Consider the following 22,171-nt stretch of genomic DNA (forward strand, 5'->3'; position numbering starts at 1 on the left):
CAAAGGTCAAATGTTAGCAAACAGCAACCGATTCTGAAGAAATGTGCTGTGTGAGGTGGACACGTGGATATTCAGAAGTACTGTAACCGAGTCTCCCACAGAGACCTGATCCAGACTACAGCTCACAAACACAGCTCCTCTACCAACACCTCACTGCAGCTGCACGCTGCTGATCCTGTCTGTGATTAGAAATGATTTAATAAAGTAAAACAGAGGCTCGTTTTCTATGAGCGTAAACAGGGATCTCTGTTTCAGTCTCAGTGTAACAAACGTGTTTACTGAATAAGTCTTTCAGTAAATATGTTTTTGTTAATTCAGTAAAATCTGCAAAGATGATTTGTACTGTTGGCAGCAACAAACAGAGACAACAGAGTGTGGGACAGACAGGAAGTCAGGACACGTCTATGTGCTTCACAGTGGGACTAGAACATGAACATTTCTACACACACCACAGGCAACAACTGTGCAAACCTCCACGTCACCAAAAACACCCTGCAGGTCCCGTCAGAGCAACAGCAGAGAAAACAGATGAAACATCTGTTAGAGAGAAAAACGCTTCGCTGCTTTCTTACCTGTATGACACCAAAAGGGTTTTGTTTTTTTAATAACAAAGGCTTCATGTTTTACAGTTAAAGGTAAAGCTCATGCAAACATGCAGGCTTATTTGTCTGATCAATGCAAAAGTTCAAACATGTCTCTTTCAAGCCTCATTATCAGCTGAGATCATAGTAAAGAACAGACAGGATCCTGATCCATCTGTTCTTTATATAATTACTGTTTTTACTGTAATGTAGAATATCATGGACATAATACACAGACTGCAGCCTAAATACTGCTAAAAACAGCCCTTTTTATCTTTAAGTTTTTACGTATTAACCTTTTATTATAAAAGTGACCTGATCCTCAGCAGGTGTGTATACAGAAATACACCAGGTCATTATTTAAGCAAAGCGAAGCCAAACTGCTCCTGTGTGACAGATGAAGTCCACCTTTAAACAGCATTTAGATGCTGCTAATGAAACTCGATTAGTGGCAGCACTGGTCTGTGGGCTGGGAACACTGGTGACATCAGTACAGCGCGCACTTTTCACAGCGCCACCATGTGGATCAAACTCTATTCTGGGTCAAACCTGATGTTTTACACTGAACAAAAATATAAACGCAACACTTTTGTTTTTGCTCCTGTTTTCCATGAGCTGAACTCAAAGATATGAAACATTTTCTACAAACACAAAAGACCCGAGACTCGCAAGCAATGTTCCCTCTAAGCTGCACGCGTGCACAATTGCGCACTGCTGGCACGTCTCTGCGCACAGAAAATCTGCGTTGTGCACACAAAAAAATTTTTTTTTTTAAAAATCACCTGAATTGAAATTAAAATTAAAACTTTAACGATTCTGTTTTGCAGTGTGAGTCAGTGACTGGCTGCTCCTGTATGGGATTAGAACGAGGCCACCTTATCCCACAGTCCAGCCAATGATCCGATTCACATTCGCATACGTGGTTGTCTGGCTATGACAGCGTCCTTATGTGCCGACACCGGTGTTTTAGCAAAGCGGCTGATGTGGAGTGAAGCCACGTTAATGACAACGTGTACAACCACTGGAGATGTGAGCAGGACAGACGAACAACTGACGGACAAAGTGTGGACTTTATACCAGTTTTTAAATTGTTGATCGGCCGCGTAAAACCAGAGTTATGATAAAATATCTGCAATGTTTGGTTTTCTTCCTGAATACTGTCGTTGTTTATATTTACTGCAGGAAGAAACGGTAAAAACGGCGTTTTATAAGGAAAACGCTTGAAAGCCTGTGAGCAAAAACAACACCCCCCAGCCTTTCCTATTGGTGGAAAAATGTACCATGTGGACCAATCAAAAATGATATGGCAAGGGCTAGAAACGGGAGGAAGTTTTAGGAGTGACGGCGGTGCTTGGAGATGTGAGAGATTTGCGACGTTTAGCGCAAATCTTATGTAGTTAGTGTGTAGTGTAGTCAATAGTTTTGTTGTGTGTGTCAGAACAATGAGGCGACTGCTGAGTGTTACAGCAGTGACACATCTGCTGCTGTCAGGCCTGCAGGTATCAGGCTGTTGTTCTCCTTCATCTCATAGTGGACAGAAATTATTTTTTGGAGTGGCATGTCAAGGTGCTGATTAGACAGCATGAATATTGCACAGGTGTGTCTGAGACTGCCCACAATAAAAGGCCACTCTGAAATATGCCGTACATGTGTAGCACAATGACACACATGTCGCAAAACCAGTCAGGATCCGGTTCAGCTCATGGAAACAAAAGTGTTGTGTTTATATTTGTGTTCAGTGTAACAAATACTGAGACGTGTAATAATGTCGTGTGTTGTTCATCTGAGGACGCTGCAGAGAACCAGATTATTTTTATTATCCTGTTTGTCTGTTATGTGAACCTTTAGAGAGGATGCACCTTACAGTGACTGAGTGTGTTTATCGCACCATGTTAAATGTAACTGTGAGCGACACGAGGCTTACTGCATGGTTACCTCATCAGTGGTGAAGTCAGCCAGCTTGATGCAAGAAACAGGAAGAAGAAAAGGATGAAAGAGCAACACACAGATGAAAAACAAAAACAGACTTTCTAATCGACAGAGCTGAAATCTGAACATGTCAACAGCTGCAGGAGGCAACGCTCTGAACCACGTCGTTCCTCCTCCAGATGGAGCTTTCACTGTCTAGAGTCTCTTGACATACAATGGTTGGATTCTCCTATGGTATCAGCTGAGCCTCAAATTCTTATGATCTCGAGCTTCTTCAGTCTCAGTGAATCCTTAGTTGGCTCAGATGCATCATCTGGTGTTTGAGTGTAACAAGGTGGCTGTAACACAAAAGGTGTGTATGTGTTTGTGTAAACAGGTGAGTGTGGTTTGTAATGTCCAACTAAAGCAGCGTGTCTAACCAACCACATCTCCAGGGCTGAATCAGGTGACCACGAGCCATCGCTCCACAGCTGCTGAGGGAGCTACAACCCTCATTCACCCTTTCACAGACATATGGTACTGTATGAACTGTATGAACAATAAACTTTATTCATACACACAAATCTCTTTAGGGTTGTGTCAGCGAGGGCAAACGTGCCACATCAAATACATGGAGCTACAAGCTGTGGTGACCCACTGTCAGTAAGGGAGCTTTATTACACACACACAGCATCACAACAACAGTTACTTCAAGCTGCTTCTATGTTATAAGGCAAAGACCCTGCAGTAACACAGGCAACATTAGGTGACCGTCTGTGAGCGACAGTGGGAACCAAAGCCTCTAACATCCATCGATAGATGAGGGGCAGACGGACTGAATGCAGAGAGGTGTACTAACACATGCTGAGTGAAGAAGAAACACCCAGTGCATCATGGGAAACTTAGACCTATAACTTAGACCTGTGCGCCTTAGCATATGCTACTTCCGGCGTATAGCGCTTAGTTTCCGGTGTTATATTCGCTCCTTGTTCACGGTCGGGTTTTTCAACCAAATGGACGAATCAAGTGGCGATTTACATTTCTCGAGATGTCGAATGTATCTGTAGATGATGTTGATCGACTTGTCGATATTTTCCCCCCGCGCCTCAGAGCAAACGAGAGAAAGGATTCAAATTTTATACTTCTCAGTATCTGTAAACAGCGCTCCCTCGTTTATCGCGGGAGTTACGTTCTAAAAATATCCTGCGATAGGTGAAATCTGCGAAGTAGCCAACTTTATTTTTTACAATTATTATAGATGTTTTAAGGTAAAACCCGTCACTACACACTTTATAGCGCAGCAGTGCCTCTTCTTTCTCAGGAGACTGAAAAGATTCGGCATGAGCCCCCGCATCCTCAGGACCTTCTATCACTGTGCCATTGAGAGCATCCTCACTGGATGCATCACCACCTGGTATGGCAACAGCACCGCCTACAACTGCAAAGCTCTCCAGCGAGTAGTGCGGTGCTCTGAACGGATAATTGGAGGTGAGCTTCCCTCCCTCCAAGACATCTACAGGAAGCAGTGCCTGAGGAAAGCGGGGAGGATCATCAAGGACTCCAGTCACCCCAGCCATAAACTGTTCAGACTGCTTCCATCAGGAAGGAGGTTCTGCAGCATCCGGTCCCGTACCAGCAGACTGAGAGACAGCTTCTTCCACCAGGCCATCAGACTGCTGAACACGTCATAGACACCTCAGCTTCACTACTGGAACTTCAACATTATGCACTCCACACTGTATATAAATGCCACTTGTTTTGCACATATTCAACTCTGTATATTTTATTTTATTTATTTTATATATTCTATTCATTGTTTACTCTATTTAATTTGTAAAATATGTGTACACACACACACACACACACACACGTAGAAAAATATTTAGTATACACATCCAGAAATGCATACACTATTATATATTGTACATATATTTATTAGTTTCAGATGTAGCCATTCTTGTATTTTGCACAACTCTGTTGCTTGTGGGGCTCGCACACAAGAATTTCACTCACATGTGCTGTACCAATGTACCTGCACATGTGATGTGACAATAAAAGTGATTTGATTTGATTTATACACTCAGACAGGCATGAACATTTTCACACGTTTCTCTCTTGTTTAAGCTCTCAAAGTTCAAACCTTCGTAGACAAATAAGTCCAGTATTACAGAAACCAAAGATCAAACCGTGTTTTCAGGTCCAGCACATGAGAACAGAGCAGCTGAGAGATAATTCAACATCAGTGAATCATTAATGAATCAATGAATCAGCGATTCTGTACTGTACAGGAGAGACGGCACGGAGGAGATCAACAATAGTCTGCAGCCAATCAGGATGCAGAACACAAAGCGCTGTGCGCAAAAAAAAAAAGCATGCAAACTTGCACAAAAAAAAAATCTGCGAAACAGCGAGGCCGCGTTATAGCGAGGGACCGCGGTAATTTTGAAGGTACGTCACAACATACCCTTCGTAAATACTCATGCATAGAGACCCTTACCACGGTTTGTTGACATGCTGTGTAGGTGTGTACTTGACTAGCAGGGAAACCTTTGACTATTGTTCACCTGTAGTTTGAATGCTGTTTAAATCATAAGAACTGTCACTATACAGAGATGTGCTTCTGATTCTGTAATGCAGTTCTGCTTGTGTTGAGTGATGTAAACCACCAATCGATCTGCACGTTTCAAACGTCAAAACTGATCATTTGATTTTTTTATGACACAGCAGTGGTGAGTGTTCCCACCTTCTGCTCTTTGTAACTTAACGCGATCTTTCTGTTTTCATATTTTGGACATGATTTTGGAGTCCATCTTTGCAGCAGCAATTGACCGCAAAGTAAAGCTACCGGAAATGTACAACCCTGCATCCGATCTTAAAACAGGAAGTTAGCATTTTCTCGTGCACAGGGTCTATTGCAGACTAATTAAGGTTCCTGATCCAACTTTATCAAAGAGGAAAGTTTTCTCTGTCTCCTGAATCCAAACTGGAAGCTGGTTCCACAGAAGAGGGGCCTGAAAACTGAAGGCTCTGCCTCCCATTGTACTTTTAAATACTCTAGGAACAACAAGTAGGCCTGCAGAGCGAGAGCGAAGTGCTCTAATAGGGTGATATGGTACTACAAGGTCATTAAGATAAGATGGGGCCTGATTATTTAAGACCTTGAAGGAGCAGGATTTTGGATTCATGTTCCAGTTGATGCATCAGAGTCAATCTGGGATCCAGTGTGGCGCACATGGACACGTTTAAGGCTTAAAGAACAAACCGATGATTCGATTAGATACTCGGCTCCATCTCTGGAGTCACGGCCACCAAAGCTTTGTTTCTGCTAACACTGTAAACATATACAAATGCACATTAATAGTTGTTACAGCAGAAAGAGAAAAAGAAGCGTCAAAGACAGGAAGGAGATCTGCTCCACTGTGGAGAGAGCTGCACAACTTTGTTCCTGCAGAATTGTCACACAGTCAAACTGATAATTCTTCATTTTTCATTGATAGTTAAACAGACTGGTTCTTATAGCTCTGAACGTGCTTCACAGCACAGCAGCAGCAATTGTGTGTTTCAGGAAGAAACAACGTTACAATAGAGCAGACTCTCCTGACACTGACAGACAACACTGCGTCTTTACATCAGTGCTGACCACGTCCTTCCAGTTTCATCTACATGAAGTATATATAAATAAAACAGCGCTGACTTCATGTCTTGTTCTAGGACCGGGACACCGACCTATTCTTGATGCTGATATTGAATAAGTGGTTGACTGGTGTATGTGTGTACCTCTAAAGATGTCTCTATAGATGACAAATACATGACTGTATACATGAAACTGACAGCAAGACGTGGGAAGGACACGGAGGCAGAGTGAGAGTTACCCTCTGAGCACTGATGAAGAGTCTGTGGATTATACTGCCAGCCAGGCCCTGGCCTGCTCCTGTCACTACCACCTCTGGTTCCTCCAGCAGGGAGCTCACAAACCTAGAGACAACACACAATGTGGGAAATGTTACAATATTCCCACAAAACAAAACACTTAAATAAGAACATGTAAAACCTGAAGACACCAAAACTATAAATAAGACCACCAACATGAGCGAGAAAGAAACATCATCATCATCATCATTTATTTGTATAGCACTTTAAGAACACACCAGGCAGACCAAAGTGCTGAACAACACAGATCAAAACAACAACCAAATTAAAAATACCATAAAATCATTACATACAATAAAATAAATAAGAAGGTGTCAGTTTCCTACAGTTAAAAGCCAGGGAATAAAAATAGGTTTTCAATCTGGACTGAAAGACCTGCACTGATGACGCTTGTCTAATTTGGAGGGGAAGGTTATTCCAGAGCATCGGAGCCGCAATTGAAAAGGCACGGTCTCCTCTGCATTTCAGCCGCGACTTAGGGACCGACAGCAGCAGCTGCTCAGCTGAACGGAGCGAGCGAGGAGGAACATGTGGCTTCAGCAAGTCAGATAAGTACACAGGAGCCAGACCATTTAAAGATTTAAAAACCAATAAAAGGACCTTAAAACGAACCCTAAAATCAATGGGAAGCCAATGCAAGGAAGCCAGAACCGGAGTGATGTGATCGAATCTCCTACTACCGGTTAAAAATCGCGCCGCCGCGTTTTGCACTAACTGCAGGCGTGACAAGGTGAAAGGTGAAACGTGTGAACTGACTGTGATCCTTCAGACGGCGTCTTTGTGAAACGTTAACAGATTCATCGTGACAACCTGTTACTGACAAACTATCTATAGTGACGGTGAAGACAGTTACATGTCACCAACAGCACAAACAAAGCTGTCAGTGAGCGCAGCTCAAACTCTGCGACTCACTTCTTCAGTTCATCAGCAGCCTCTCCGCTGTCGTCCTCAGGAATGGAGAACTTGGCCTTGAGCGAGCGAGCTTGAGTGATGACTGTCTCCATGCTCAGCAGCTGGTTAATGAAATCCTGCACACAGGACAAGAACAACTGTCTGCTCAATCCTGACAGCATGAGACCCCAAGACTGTCACATTTATACACATACAGTGGGGCAAAAAAGTATTTAGTCAGCCACCGATTGTGCAAGTTCCCCCACTTAAAATGATGACAGAGGTCAGTAATTTGCACCAGAGGTACACTTCAACTGTGAGAGACAGAATGTGAAAAAAAAATCCATGAATCCACATGGTAGGATTTGTAAAGAATTTATTCGTAAATTAGGGTGGAAAATAAGTATTTGGTCACCTCAAACAAGGAAAATCTCTGGCTCTCACAGACCTGTAACGTCTTCTGTAAGACGCTTTTCTGTCCCCCACTCGTTACCTGTATGAATGGCACCTGTTTGAACTCATCATCTGTATAAAAGACACCTGTCCACAGCCTCAAACAGTCAGACTCCAAACTCCGCCATGGCCAAGACCAAAGAGCTTTCGAAGGACACCAGGAAAAGTATTGTAGACCTGCACCAGACTGGGAAGAGTGAATCTACAATAGGCAAGCAGCTTGGTGTGAAAAAATCAACTGTGGGAGCAATGATCAGAAAATGGAAGACATACAAGACCACTGATAATCTCCCTCGATCTGGGGCTCCACGCAAGATCTCATCCCGTGGGGTCAAAATGATCATGAGAACGGTGAGCAAAGATCCCAGAACCACACGGGGGGACCTGGTGAATGACCTGCAGAGAGCTGGGACCAAAGTAACAAAGGTCACCATCAGTAACACACTACAACGGCAGGGAATCAAATCCCGCAGTGCCAGACGTGTTCCGCTGCTGAAGCCAGTGCATGTCCAGGCCCGTCTGAAGTTTGCCAGAGAGCACATGGATGATACAGCAGAGGATTGGGAGAATGTCATGTGGTCAGATGAAACCAAAGTAGAACTTTTTGGTATAAACTCAACTCGTCGTGTTTGGAGGAAGAAGAATACTGAGTTGCATCCCAAGAACACCATACCTACTGTGAAGCATGGGGGTGGAAACATCATGCTATGGGGCTGTTTTTCTGCCAAGGGGACAGGACGACTGATCCGTGTTAAGGACAGAATGAATGGGGCCATGTATCGTGAGAGTTTGAGCCAAAACCTCCTTCCATCAGTGAGAACTTTGAAGATGAAACGAGGCTGGGTCTTCCAACATGACAATGATCCAAAACACACCGCCCGGGCAACAAAGGAGTGGCTCCGTAAGAAGCATTTGAAAGTCCTGGAGTGGCCTAGCCAGTCTCCAGACCTCAACCCCATAGAAAATCTGTGGCGGGAGTTGAAAGTCCGTGTTGCTCGGCGACAGCCCCAAAACATCACTGCTCTCGAGAAGATCTGCATGGAGGAATGGGCCAAAATACCAGCTACTGTGTGTGCAAACCTGGTAAAGACCTATAGTAAACGTTTGACCTCTGTTATTGCCAACAAAGGTTATGTTACAAAGTATTGAGTTGTATTTTTGTTATTGACCAAATACTTATTTTCCACCCTAATTTACGAATAAATTCTTTACAAATCCTACCATGTGGATTCATGGATTTATTTTTCACATTCTGTCTCTCACAGTTGAAGTGTACCTCTGGTGCAAATTACTGACCTCTGTCATCATTTTAGGTGGGGGAACTTGAACAATCGGTGGCTGACTAAATACTTTTTTGCCCCACTGTACATGGTTTTTCCTACGTGGAACGTTATAGGCTGAGTCTCGGGGTGTAAAAGGCGTGTTTGGAGTCACAGTGGATACATGGCATACTTAAATGTACTTTGAGAAAGCCAAGAATACTTTTACACAACAAGACTGTCCAATCAAGCAAATATAACATGGTGGGGTTTAGCTGTGCAGCTGTACAGTGTTATTCAAAGAAAAGGGGCTGTATGGATACTGAGTGCTAGTGAGAAGAACATTTTTATATGTGAAGAAGTGATGATTGTTCTCAGACTTTAGGACAGTATTAAAGCAGGTGTTTAATGCACCTAACGTGTGATCAAACTCAATAATAACAATCTCAGTCTCTGTTTTCGATCACTGATAAACACATCCGATATCAGCAGAGTATAAAAGCTTTGAGCCCAGGTGGGAACAGCCGAAGGAATTACTTAGGTTTAGAAAAAAGTTAGCCATCACTGAGGAAGCACTGGAGTTTATTACTCCAGCTCCCACTACAATCCCACTGCACCACACCCCTGTTTTCATGGTTCAACCATCAACAGTCATAATAATTATCAGCCAAGTTCTCAGCCATGGTGCACACTGTCCAGTCTACGTACACCTCGTGTACAGCACATACTCAACTACAACAAAAACACAGTTAACAATCAATCAATAATGTATTAAAAACAAAACTTTTTTGGGTGAATCTAATGATACTTTCTTTTAAACTGAATCATTTGTGGAAAGTCCGGTCGAGTTTTCACTGACCTCTAACTTCTTGTAGTCCTGGTTGGGGGACTGCAGGAGCTTGCTCGCTTGAACTGTAGCTTGCTGAATGGTTTTTTGCACTGATGGAATATCTTCAGCAGACTCTGAAAGAGAAGAAATGACAGTGTTTCCAGAGTGACAGAAAGCTGTGATTAAAAGAAAGACCTGCCACGTTTGTAACCTCAATTACTGTTAACATGAGAAAAAGCCTAAAATCGAGTAAACCTGCAAACTATTATCTTACTAATACAGATCCTTTTGAAATAAACAAAACCTTCACAACATTTTATAATAATCTTTACAGAGATTAAAACATATCCACAAAGTCTTGATGGATTATTATTGGAGTTAATTAATCCAGCTATTTCAGAGGATCACAGAACACATCTGCAAATAGAAACTAAGCCTTTTGTCCAGGAATATACCCACATGTGCTTTGGCACAAGGAAAAACTCCCTTTAAACAGGAAGAAGCCTTCAGCAGAGCCAGGCTCAGGGAGGGGCGGGGCCATCTGCAATAACCGAGTACAATAACCTCAGTTTGATCTGAATTAAGAAGCAGAAAGTTAGCGGCCATCCAGGTCTTTGTGTCTTTAAGACATTCCTGCAGTTTAACCCATTGGTGTGTGTTATCTGGCTTCATGGACAGATAGAGCTGGGTGTCATCTGCATAGCAGTGTAAATGTATGCTATGTCTTCTAATGATGCTGCCTAAGGGAAGCATGTATAATGTAAACAGAATTGGTCCTAGCACTGAACCCTGTGGAACTCCATAATTAACCTCAGTGTGTGAAGAGGACTCTCCATTTACATGCACAAACTGGAGTCTATTAGATAGATATGATACAAACCTTCACACATTCACGTGTTATCAGCACGGAGCGTCTCTGTCAACCTCTGGAAGTAAAGCTTTTAGTAAGTGTCATAAGATCAAAATACATTTTTTAAAGACGTGAAACGAGGACATTATTGTTGTGTCCAAGCTATGTTTTGTATTTTGTAGTCCAGACTTAATCAGAATTAATTTGCATACAACCTGGATATGCACCAAAGCATTTCTGACCTGCTGAAACATTCTGGGATATTATAGAATAAATGAAAACTAGCTTTCTGGTTTAATTAGAGAAAAGGTCTGAGTATCACAGCAGGATGTTAGCTGATTGAGGTTTCTCCAAAGTACTAGAAAACTCTCCTCAGTGATGTCCTTACTAGTGTCTCTCATTGGCTGTCTCTAGACTCAGAACTGGTCTTAGCAGTATACCGTCAACTTAGAGACGATCCAGAAACTAAGACCTGTTATAATTATACGTGAATTCTCATTAGCTAAATTAATGGTTGCACTGCAGGTGTCAGGGAACAACAGCAACACGACTGAAAGATCTTTAGCTTCTTCTAAAAACCAATTCAAATTATGCCCTGCTCCAGATGTGACAGTCTGAAGACGAAATCTAGACTTTTCTGTATCCTGGAATAATTATCAATTTATTGTGTGTAGAATAAAATAAAGAGTGGGTTTTATCTGATTTCTGATCATTACTGGAGAAAACTTGACTGAAAGAAATTCATGCTGGGGAAACTTTCCAGGCTCCTTTCACAGTGAGGGTTGGGTAGCTAGTTAGAGTAAACAAACTAAATCACATTTACCTGCATTTTAACACCAGGGTCATGTTCTACCCATCATGCCTACGCAGCCCTGAAAATATCACGTGTCCATCTCTGATACTTATAAGAGCTCAAAACTGGCCCAAACCCTGATGGAGTCCAAGGGCCTGCAGTGCAGAACACATCTTGAGCCCAAATCAATCAGAATCAGAATCAGAATACTTTATTGATCCCCGGGGGAAATTATTTTTTGTTACAGTGCTCCATTATAAACCAACATTAAGACAAGACAGACAATACGCTAACTAAGAATAGTACAATATATACATATATATACATGCATACATAAGTCACTCATAAATAAATAGCTGAAAAAGAAACATGTGCAGTAAATCTTGGGAGGCTCAGGATTTGGGCTTTTTCTGCAGCTCATGGGCTGCATTCACTGAACCGACCACAAACTCATCTGTGCACCAAAGTACACAGTGAGACGTCCTTTACGCTCACATCACTGGACACTTCCAGGTTCTGGGTTCCAGTCACTCTATACCAGTGGTGCCCAAATCTTTTTGCATCACAGCTGTGATACAGAACGGCTGTGTGGGCGGAGCCTGTTTCGCTTCAGTGCCGGAAAAAAGGGGTTGTATTTTGATGTAATGACTGTGTCGATGCAATCAGTCATTACATCACTCAGCTCAGGACTGAGCTGTGTAGACGCCAGCGTGTATCATACAGTGCGTCCACTTGCAGCCCTCCTCGTTTCCCAGTCGTCCCGCCCCCGTCTGCACATCCCCACACAGTCCTCACGTTTCACAGTCAGTGATTGTAAAGAGTTCCTCTGCAGTGGCTCTGCCAGGAGCCTGTCTGCAGAAGTCATTCCTTTGTCACTATCAGTGGCTTTATCCACCTGCAGAGGAAAGCAGCTAGCATGCACCTTATCATTAAGCACTCGATAGGCAACTTTACAGGGGCAGAGCACAGACGCAGTTTTAGCAGAGACACTGTTGAGCACGACAGTTTAGAAGTGTGTGTCTGAAAAAGCCCTCTGACTTGTCTTTGTGCTCTGGATGTTTGGCGTCTTAGCTTGTTAAGCTTTAAACTGTCACAAACTTGCACTTTAAGACAGACACGCTGCGGCCTCTCCTCATCACCCACCGCTGCGCAGGTATGCTTCATCTTATCTTCTTTAGTTTGGAAACATATTTGGTGATGCTTCATCCTCTGCTTTGTGTTTGTGTGCGAGCCCCGTCAAAAGCCTGTGCATTATGCTGGCAGCGTCCAAGATTTCTACTTTTTTATTCATGCAGCTTCTGGTTTTTTTTCTCCATTAACATCTCGGGTTGCATTTCATTTTTTTAGTACTTATTTTAATATCTTTAGTTTTTTGTATTTCGGTCTTACTGTAATTTACCTGCTGTGGGCTCAGAGTTATTTTCCCTGATTTTATTTCATATAAACGTGTTTTTCAACCAAACGGTGAGGACTTACCTTCTTCCTTTAACTTCTGAATAGTTGCATGAAGTATACAGGGCAGGAGGTGACGGGCCAGGTCTGCAGGTTTCTGCATCGCCATGTAGTGCAGAACCTAAAGACAAACCCCCAAAAAGTTTAGTTTGCCTGGCTTCTGTTTTCCTTTTGCTCTTTCAGATCAACAGAATATTTTTGCACAGCCAACAGGCTGCCTCTGAAGAAGACTCCAGATAAACGGTGACCTTTCTCTATGATGGTTATTCACAGAGGGACCAGTCATACCCAGATCTTTAAATCTGTCATAAGACTATCAGTGAGCATTATTTTTAACTTTCTCTTTTTGGATAACCAATGTCTTTAAAAGACAGGCAACATTTTCAGTGATGGTGCAAACTGGAGCTCCGAGCTCTGCTTTCATATGTGCAGGAAGAACATGCAAACGCTTGGCAGGGACCTGCCCGGGTCCAAATCCAGGACCCTCTTTGGGTGAGGAAACAACTAACCCCAGTTACTGTTTGTCCCTTTCCCATAAAGCCGACCGGATCATTAATAGAAGCTGGTTTAAAGTTGTTCTTCATTTAACACCATCACACCACAGAGAGCTGCTGTGTGTCAGTTAAACATTGTGTGTGACAGCATCAGATCCTTTTTCATCAACATGTGAAAATGCTTCAACATGTCTGTGAGCACAGATCTGTGTTAAACTGACTTCTCCAACATACATGAGCCAAAACGGTCCCATGGCAGAAGCGGATCCTGAAAATCAGCAGAAACATTCATGAAAACACTTTGTGATCCACTTAGTAAACACGTTTGGCTTAAAAACACGCATGCGGCAAAACGAACGACCTGCTTCAGACCTTCTCGGCCTCCTTGGTGTCATCAAAAAGTCTTTTTTGGCGTCGTGCAGGTGTGACCCTGGCAGTCTCCCAAGCCTCCACCCACATGTTGCCTGGGATCTTCATCCTGGGACTGAGTGTCCCGGTCACCATCGTGTTGCCCTTCTCATCAACCACTTCCTCTTCTACGTAATCCCGAGGTGAATACCAGCGCACAAAATCCTCCAGGACACAGCCGGGGTTGGCTGCCTGTGGACAGAGACACAAACTCGTACTTTAAATGAAGTAATGTGTAAATATATTCACTGACACCTCATACTGGCACTGACGACTCGAACAGGGCCCACTCACAACACCACTGCATTCATGGACCCAAGCACACCAGGCTGTCACTGAACATAAAATGTCATTTAGGCATCAAAACGATTTCCTTCTGTTCAGGACTGGAAGTAAATACGTGTGATCTGGCAACAAAAATGTTTTACTTTTTTGTGTAAGAGTAAATCTGAAAATCTATGAATAACAAATCAATTGTATTTTAGTATTAAAACCAGTTCAGACTGAATAAAGAGCTCGTCCACACTGGATCAGAAACAGAGACATGGTGGGAATAACCAACACTGTAGATTCAGGGCAGCTGCAGCATGACTTACACTGTGTGCTGGTCATTATCACTGCATTACTGCCTCAGGTCTGCAGGTCTCTGCAAAGACAAGGTTCAAATAACCTCTGAAGATGATTTATAAAACTGCAATGAGCTGTTTGAAAACTGACGACCACGTGATCGTCTGGTGATCAGAGGTTTCTGCACTCACGTAGCTTCTCCCAGCATGACTGCATCCATCATGCCACACGTGTCAGTGACAGAGTCACAGCTTTCCACAGCGTAGGCTGATCAACAGTCCTCTTATTCCACACTAGTTTACTTGTAAAAGCCTACATGACATTTTTTATTAATATCCCATTCATTAACTGCACAGAGAAGACGTCGTTTTCTTTAAGCTAACAGTATTATTAAAGTTCTTCATGACTGGGCCCAGTGTCCTCTCTATGGTCACCCTACCACAGCGGTACTCTCTGTGACTACTGTGTGTGTGTGTGACTGCACAGTTATGTTCACTGCAGGCAGTTCACACACACACACAAAACATCCTGAACAGTAAAACTAGCAGACATGTAGCAACTCGAGGGCACACTGACGCTAATGTGTGTATAAGAATTTCTTTTATTTATGTATTATTCATATTATGTTATTGTATAATGCCTTGGTGCCACTGGATTTTAGCATGTCTCACACTCATGCAGTTACACAGATGGTGGGAGTCTGGTAAGGAAGTTGGGGGGAAGCAGAACTCCACAGGAAGAATCTTTTGTCTCTTCGAGGACTCTGGGAGGTAGCAAGGGAGTGTGGACCTTAAGGTGTGAAACAGCTGTGCACTGCCTTTTGTTCCTGAAGAAGGTTTTTAACTGAGAGCCACGCTAGGCTCAGGGAGACTCTGCTGACCGTCTGCCCCGCGGTCATGCAGGCTCTCCACCAAGCTTGGTTTTCTGTTCTTTGTTTTGATTAAAGAATGTTAGCTACCGCTCGTCTGCAGGCTTTATTTAATGGAAAACTTCCACAACATGTGGCTAATGCTGAAGGCTAACGGGTGGCTGTAGCTCATTAGCAGGTCATCTACTGATCAGAAGGTCGTGGTTCAATCCCTGGTTCCTCCAGTCTGCAGGCCAAGTATCCTTAGCCAAGATACTAACCCCAAGCTGCTCTCTGATGTGTCCGTCTAAGTGTGGATGTTAGACAGGAAGCACTAAGAAACTTAGGAGACAGCTGACCCAGAGTGTGTCCGACTCACTTTGAAGGACTCCATGTCAGATAGCAGACAGGCACTCTGCATCCGAGCACGCAGGTGGGTACCTTCAGCTGATGTGCCCAGTTTGGTCAGTACCTCTGACTGCTCTGCTAACAGGTCCTCTGTCATTGGAGCAGGTTCCTGAAAATGAAACATGATGCACAGATACCAGACTCAGTCAGCTTCAGCTGAGCTTAATGACATTTCTGTGAACCACTTATATGAGATCTGCTTTCATGGTTTTGTCACACAAAGGTCGCCTCTGTACTGTTACAACCGCTTTCTTTTAGTTCTAATTATTAACTGCAGGTCTTTGAACATGGAGCGAGTGGGGTTGGGTTAACTCTGACTCTAAACTGCCCACAGGTGTGAATGAGAGCATAAATCAGAGGTGTCCAACTCCAGGCCTCGAGGGCCGGTGTCCTGCAGGTTTTAGATGTGTCCTTGATCCAACACAGCTGATTTCAATGGCTAAATTACCTCCTCAACGTGTCTTGGGTTAGGGCTATCCTTTGTTGCTAGTTAGCCTGACCTGTATCCCCAATGTTAAGTTTGTACATTGTATCTATGGTCGATTAGGTCATCTCAGTTGCAGGCAACCAACAAATAAAGCTTATCCTTATCGTGGAAGTTCTCCAGAGGCTGAACTAATCATCTAATTCAGGTGTGTTGACACAGGGTGAGATCTGCAGGACGCCGGCCCTCGAGGCCTGGAGTTGCCCACCCCTGGGTTAAATGTTTGTCTGTCTCTCTGTGTTCGCCCTGCGACTGGCGACCTGTCCAGGGTGAACCCCGCCTCTCGCCCTATGGTATGGGATAGGCTCCACCCCATGTGACCCGACTATTATTTTCAACATGCTGTATTTGGAATAAATAACAGCATATGATGTGTTTGCACAGTGAGGCAGTGACTCTGACCTGTGTGACGGGAACATAGAGAGGCTCTGCAGAGTTGAGCAGAGTCATGTTGTTGTGGGGGTGCAGCCTGCCCTCAGCTCTGCCCTCAGCTTGTGTCGCCTCAGTCTCGCCCTGGTCACTCAGGCACTCGAAGAATTCCTCCTCGCTGTCACTCCACGAGTCCCAGGATTTTCCTTGAGACATCTCTCTTGTTGAACTGGAAGCACTGGTTGCACACTCTGGTCCTTGGCGGCTCTTCTGGCAGGCACCTGAGACCCTGTGTTCCTTTTCTTTCCCCTCGGGTACCTTGTGAGATTCATCTCTGGCCTTCTTCCTTTCGATACAACAATTCAGCATCTGTCCAGGAACAAAAACTCTTTTCACACATGGAAACATAACACTGCTACTTGTGTTCAACAGACAACACGACATAAACAGGTGTTTGGGAGTTTGAAGATGCTGTATCACACTGAGCATCAGCTCTCAGAATTCATTTTTCTCTTTATCACCTAAACATCGTTCCAATTATCAAAGTTAACACAACACTTTTGATAAACCACTGGAATTAAAGTTGCAAGTCTACAAATGTGCATGATGTTGTTTTTTGTCTTTTAAATCGTTCAATTAGTCCTTGCACTGTGTGGCTACCTGGAACTTCTGATGCAAAAGACAACAGCGAAGATCAGGAGCTCCACCTGCCAGCCTGCAGATTAGGAAGCACAGAGATGGATATGAGTGAACACCAGTGTGTTAACAGAGAAACAAATACTGCTTAAACAATTTCAAGCAAAGTTTTAGTTAGAGCACGGCACAAACACTGCAGGGGCTTTTGTACCTGGTATTATGTACTTGGAGTTGGATTTTTACATTTTGGTCATTTGTCTGTTATTAGAGACGGACGGAGATCCAACATGACTGACAACAACACCAAAGCCCGATTCTAAAGTGTCAGCTCAGCTGGTCAGCTGAAGCTGGACAAAGTACAGACATCCAGCATTTGACTTTATTTATATGGCACAGGATAAGAACCACAGAGTGCTTCACAATAATATGAAACAGCACAAATCTAGTTCAAAGCCAGGCTAAATAAATGAGTCTCAAGCTGCTGTTTATAAAAATACAGTGGGGCAAAGAAGTGTTTAGTCAGCCACCGATTGTGCAAGTTCCCCCACTTAAAATGATGACAGAGGTCAGTAATTTGCACCAGAGGTACACTTCAACTGTGAGAGACAGAATGTGAAAAAAAAAAATCCATGAATCCACATGGTAGGATTTGTAAAGAATTTATTCGTAAATCAGGGTGGAAAATAAGTATTTGGTCAATAACAAGAATACAACTCAATACTTTGTAACATAACCTTTGTTGGCAATAACAGAGGTCAAACGTTTACTATAGGTCTTTACCAGGTTTGCACACACAGTAGCTGGTATTTTGGCCCATTCCTCCATGCAGATCTTCTCGAGAGCAGTGATGTTTTGGGGCTGTCGCCGAGCAACACGGACTTTCAACTCCCGCCACAGATTTTCTATGGGGTTGAGGTCTGGAGACTGGCTAGGCCACTCCAGGACTTTCAAATGCTTCTTACGGAGCCACTCCTTTGTTGCCCGGGCGGTGTGTTTTGGATCATTGTCATGTTGGAAGACCCAGCCTCGTTTCATCTTCAAAGTTCTCACTGATGGAAGGAGGTTTTGGCTCAAAATCTCACGATACATGGCCCCATTCATTCTGTCCTTAACACGGATCAGTCGTCCTGTCCCCTTGGCAGAAAAACAGCCCCATAGCATGATGTTTCCACCCCCATGCTTCACAGTAGGTATGGTGTTCTTGGGATGCAACTCAGTATTCTTTGTCCTCCAAACACGACGAGTTGAGTTTATACCAAAAAGTTCTACTTTGGTTTCATCTGACCACATGACATTCTCCCAATCCTCTGCTGTATCATCCATGTGCTCTCTGGCAAACTTCAGACGGGCCTGGACATGCACTGGCTTCAGCAGCGGAACACGTCTGGCACTGCGGGATTTGATTCCCTGCCGTTGTAGTGTGTTACTGATGGTGACCTTTGTTACTTTGGTCCCAGCTCTCTGCAGGTCATTCACCAGGTCCCCCCGTGTGGTTCTGGGATCTTTGCTCACCGTTCTCATGATCATTTTGACCCCACGGGATGAGATCTTGCGTGGAGCCCCAGATGGAGGGAGATTATCAGTGGTCTTGTATGTCTTCCATTTTCTGATGATTGCTCCCACAGTTGATTTTTTCACACCAAGCTGCTTGCCTATTGTAGATTCACTCTTCCCAGTCTGGTGCAGGTCTACAATACTTTTCCTGGTGTCCTTCGAAAGCTCTTTGGTCTTGGCCATGGCGGAGTTTGGAGTCTGACTGTTTGAGGCTGTGGACAGGACAGTCCAACAACATCCACAGACTCAGTGGGACTCGCACCTCCAGCCCAGGAGTCCTGCCACCAAAGAGTCATGTAACTCGTCACAGACCTCGCCAATTAATATCAAATCAAATATCAGCTGGTTCAGTCCCAACTGATGGTCTCATTATTCAGGTTTCACACAACAAACGTCTCATGATGGGTAAAAACAACGAGCTCTCTCAAGACTTTTGCAAAACATGCTGGTGGCAGTGGTCACAGTAGAACTACTGAAGGTTCCAGCGCACTTTTGGTAAAGTGGAAAGAATATTATTTCACCATAAATGGGCCACGAGATTTCACACAGACCAGTGAAAAGAATTATCAGAAGAGTCAAGGCCCAGTTATGAAGAGCCACAGAAAGGCCTGGAATCAGCAGGTACGACTGTTTCAAAGAAAACTATATGTGCGCAAGAGCCACAGAAAAAAAGAGAAGCGTGAAGTGTGTTTAAAGTTTGCTGAACAAGTCTGTGAAACGCTGGCAGAATATTATCATCTGCATTCATAAAGTATCCACAGGCGTCTTTGCCTGCTCTCCTGTACACTCATGAGTTCACACCTACCTGCCCCTCTAACACCATCGTTACATTTGCTGATGATGCGACAGTCATCAGTGGAGAAGACGGCGAACAGGCAGGAGGTTAAAAACCTGACAGGCTGCTGCAATGAACACAACCGTCTGCTCAGCGCCATCAAAACTAAGGAGATGTGACCTCAGCAGAGGGAAACACGTTCCTCTCCACATCAAGCAGACTGTGTTCAGCGAGTGTCCTCGTTCCTGGGGACTCACGTAGCTGAGGACCTCTCATGGTCCAAAGTCAAAGACTCCACCTCAGGATGCTGAGGAGGAGGAACCACCATCTGGAGAAGAAAGTCTTGGTGGCTTTTTTACCACAGCACCATAGTGTGTCCCCACCTACTGCTAACAGCTTGGTATGCTAACTGCTCGGTGGGTCATTAAGACAGCACAGAAGAATAGTGCCTGTCCCTTTCCTTCCCTGGAGGACATGGTCAGCACTCGCTGTCTCAGGAGAGCCAATCAAATCTCATCTCATCCTGGACAGCACCTGTTCAAGAAACAGGACAGCCAGGCTAAGAAAACAGCTTTTCCCCTGGACCATCGATCACTGAACACTAAGCTCAGTGAACGGACCGAGTGAGCCTCCCTCCTACCTGAGACAGTCCTGTGTAACATTCAGTAGAATGTTCACTAATGCTGCCAAATGTAAGCTTACATCTAATACAAAACACCAGCATAACACGGGACAATTACACCCTCCCTCCATGGCTGCTGCCATCCAACCAGTGCAATACTCCTCTGGTTAAATGGTAAATGGACTGGTTCTTATATAGCGCTTTTCTACTCTTCTGAGCACTAAAAGCACTTTACACAACTTGTGCATTCACCCATTCGCACAAGCACATTTTTCTAGGTGCTTTCTAAGTAACATTCTCTCTCACACACACACACTCCAATGAATGCATCGGCGAGCAATTTGGGGTTAGTATCTTGCCCAAGGATATTTGGCATGCAGACTGGGGGAAGCCAGGAATTGAACCACCAACCTTCCGATCAGTAGACGACCCGCTCTACTGCCTGAGCTGCAGCCACCCTATTTTATTGCCATTTTATTCAGTTTGACGAATGAATGATGAGTGTAAGCAGGTAAGAATGTATGTAAGCTCTGCTCCAGTGTAATGCATAGGTACAACAATACGCTTTAACTTTAACATAGTTTGGTCACATAATTCAATTCAATTCAATAAAACTTTATTGATCCTGAAGGCTGACCCCGATGGAAATTGGGTTAAGGCTGCCGACCTTTGCCAGCGCCATCTTACCCTTCTGACCATACATACATGACACAAACATCACATGGGGAAGACAGGTCAGAGAGGTGTAACAATGGAAAATGCACCACATGAGGAAAGATAAGGAGAAAAAAATAACTCCCCCCAGACTGAGCTCCAACAGGGAGATCAGTTTGAGAACAGAAAAAAAACACCTCTGCACATGAAAAAACTCTTAATACACGAAAGAAACACATGACAAGCAACAGGGATGGGTAAAGGGTGAGAGACAGCCAGTGTAGACAGTACATCCGGGCCTGCGTGCGCTGGTCTCCTTGATCCACCGTCAGCATCGGAGGGGAATAAGCGTCGAAGGCGTTTGGAGGGGGGAGGAGTGTACATCTGCATGTGTATATATATGTCTGTGTAAGCGTGTGCGTGTCCAGAGTTCAGCTGAGACAGTGTCCTCCTCCCTGCCAGGCTAAGTAAACAGTCTTCCAGCCAACCCAGGTGGCCTTGCATGGAGTGGGAAGAACAGTCTAAACACAGTCGTTATCAGGGAGTTGTTGTTCGGCCCCAGCCTTGAGCCCACGGCTGGGGCCGAAGGGGTATCCGCATAAGTGATGGAAGTTTTTACTTTAGTGCGAACAGCTCATATGAATTTCAAAGCTGTTCTAACACTCCGACACTGGTCTCTCAATCTCCCGTTGGAGAGCCGTGAGCTTCTCCATGATGTTATCAAACTTGCGCTCCGTGATGTTGTCATTCTTGTGCTCAGAGAGCCGATTCTGAGAACTCACGACTGTTAACTCAAAAGACACGACGTCGTAGTCTCACTCCAAGCGCTTTATTTGTTACGCCATTTTTCTCCACACCAACAACAACCCTTCGCAGGCAACAGTACTCTCGCAATATAACAGAAAATAACAAGTTAACAACGACCACAGTGAGCTTCTCCAAGATGTGATCCAATTTGCACTCAGAAGTCTTATTCTGAGTATTCACAGCAGCCGTAAGCTTCTCCAAGATCTTATCCATGCTGCACTCAATGAGCTCATTTTGAGAAACTCACGCCTCTTCCCATCGTTTGAATCCCAGCGGGCAGCCTTGTGGGGGTTTGAACAGCTGGTTCCGCTTTCTTAATTCTTCGATAAGTCAGGGCCAAGCCAGCTCCGATCAGCAAGAACCCTGTTATCATGGTTCCGAATAGGTAGATATCTTCAGCACTCAGGCTCACCCGAGCCCAGACTTCTCGTTGAGAAAGGGGTGTCAATTGCATTCAGGGACCAGTTGATCAAATCCATAATTCCTCTTTTAGGTTTTAGAGAACAGACTGTGAGAGAGTGTTCCAGGGAAAAGTAATACAAAAAACACGAGACTAGACAAGGACATAAGAGGCTAAGCAGGGAAGCTAAGGGAGAGGAG

The 22,171-nt window shown here is 44.1% G+C and overlaps 1 protein-coding gene across 10 annotated transcripts in view; it reads right to left on the minus strand.

Annotated features, from left to right (window-relative positions):
• Positions 1-22,171, minus strand: part of rab3gap1 (RAB3 GTPase activating protein subunit 1) — a 58,267-nt gene that overhangs the window by 1,329 nt on the left and 34,767 nt on the right. For 9 of the 10 annotated variants that reach the window (XR_013970457.1, XM_080872773.1, XM_080872781.1 and 6 more), the window contains 8 exons: positions 17,184-17,238; positions 16,557-16,892; positions 15,642-15,779; positions 13,813-14,040; positions 12,971-13,067; positions 9,882-9,985; positions 7,332-7,447; positions 6,362-6,464 (listed from right to left, as the gene is read on the minus strand). Coding sequence is in view for 9 of the 10 variants with exons in the window: in XM_080872773.1 (XP_080728899.1) it covers positions 6,362-6,464; positions 7,332-7,447; positions 9,882-9,985; positions 12,971-13,067; positions 13,813-14,040; positions 15,642-15,779; positions 16,557-16,892; positions 17,184-17,238 (1,177 nt within the window). In the remaining variant the exon portion in view is untranslated. Of the gene's footprint in view, positions 1-6,361; positions 6,465-7,331; positions 7,448-9,881; positions 9,986-10,731; positions 10,778-12,970; positions 13,068-13,812; positions 14,041-15,641; positions 15,780-16,556; positions 16,893-17,183; positions 17,239-22,171 lie in introns of those variants that run through there. The other variant, XM_080872774.1, reaches the window with a different exon arrangement.

The sequence above is a fragment of the Rhamphochromis sp. 'chilingali' genome (genome assembly GCF_963969265.1).
Source record: "Rhamphochromis sp. 'chilingali' genome assembly, chromosome: 22".
Classification (NCBI taxonomy): Eukaryota; Metazoa; Chordata; class Actinopteri; order Cichliformes; family Cichlidae; genus Rhamphochromis; species Rhamphochromis sp. 'chilingali'.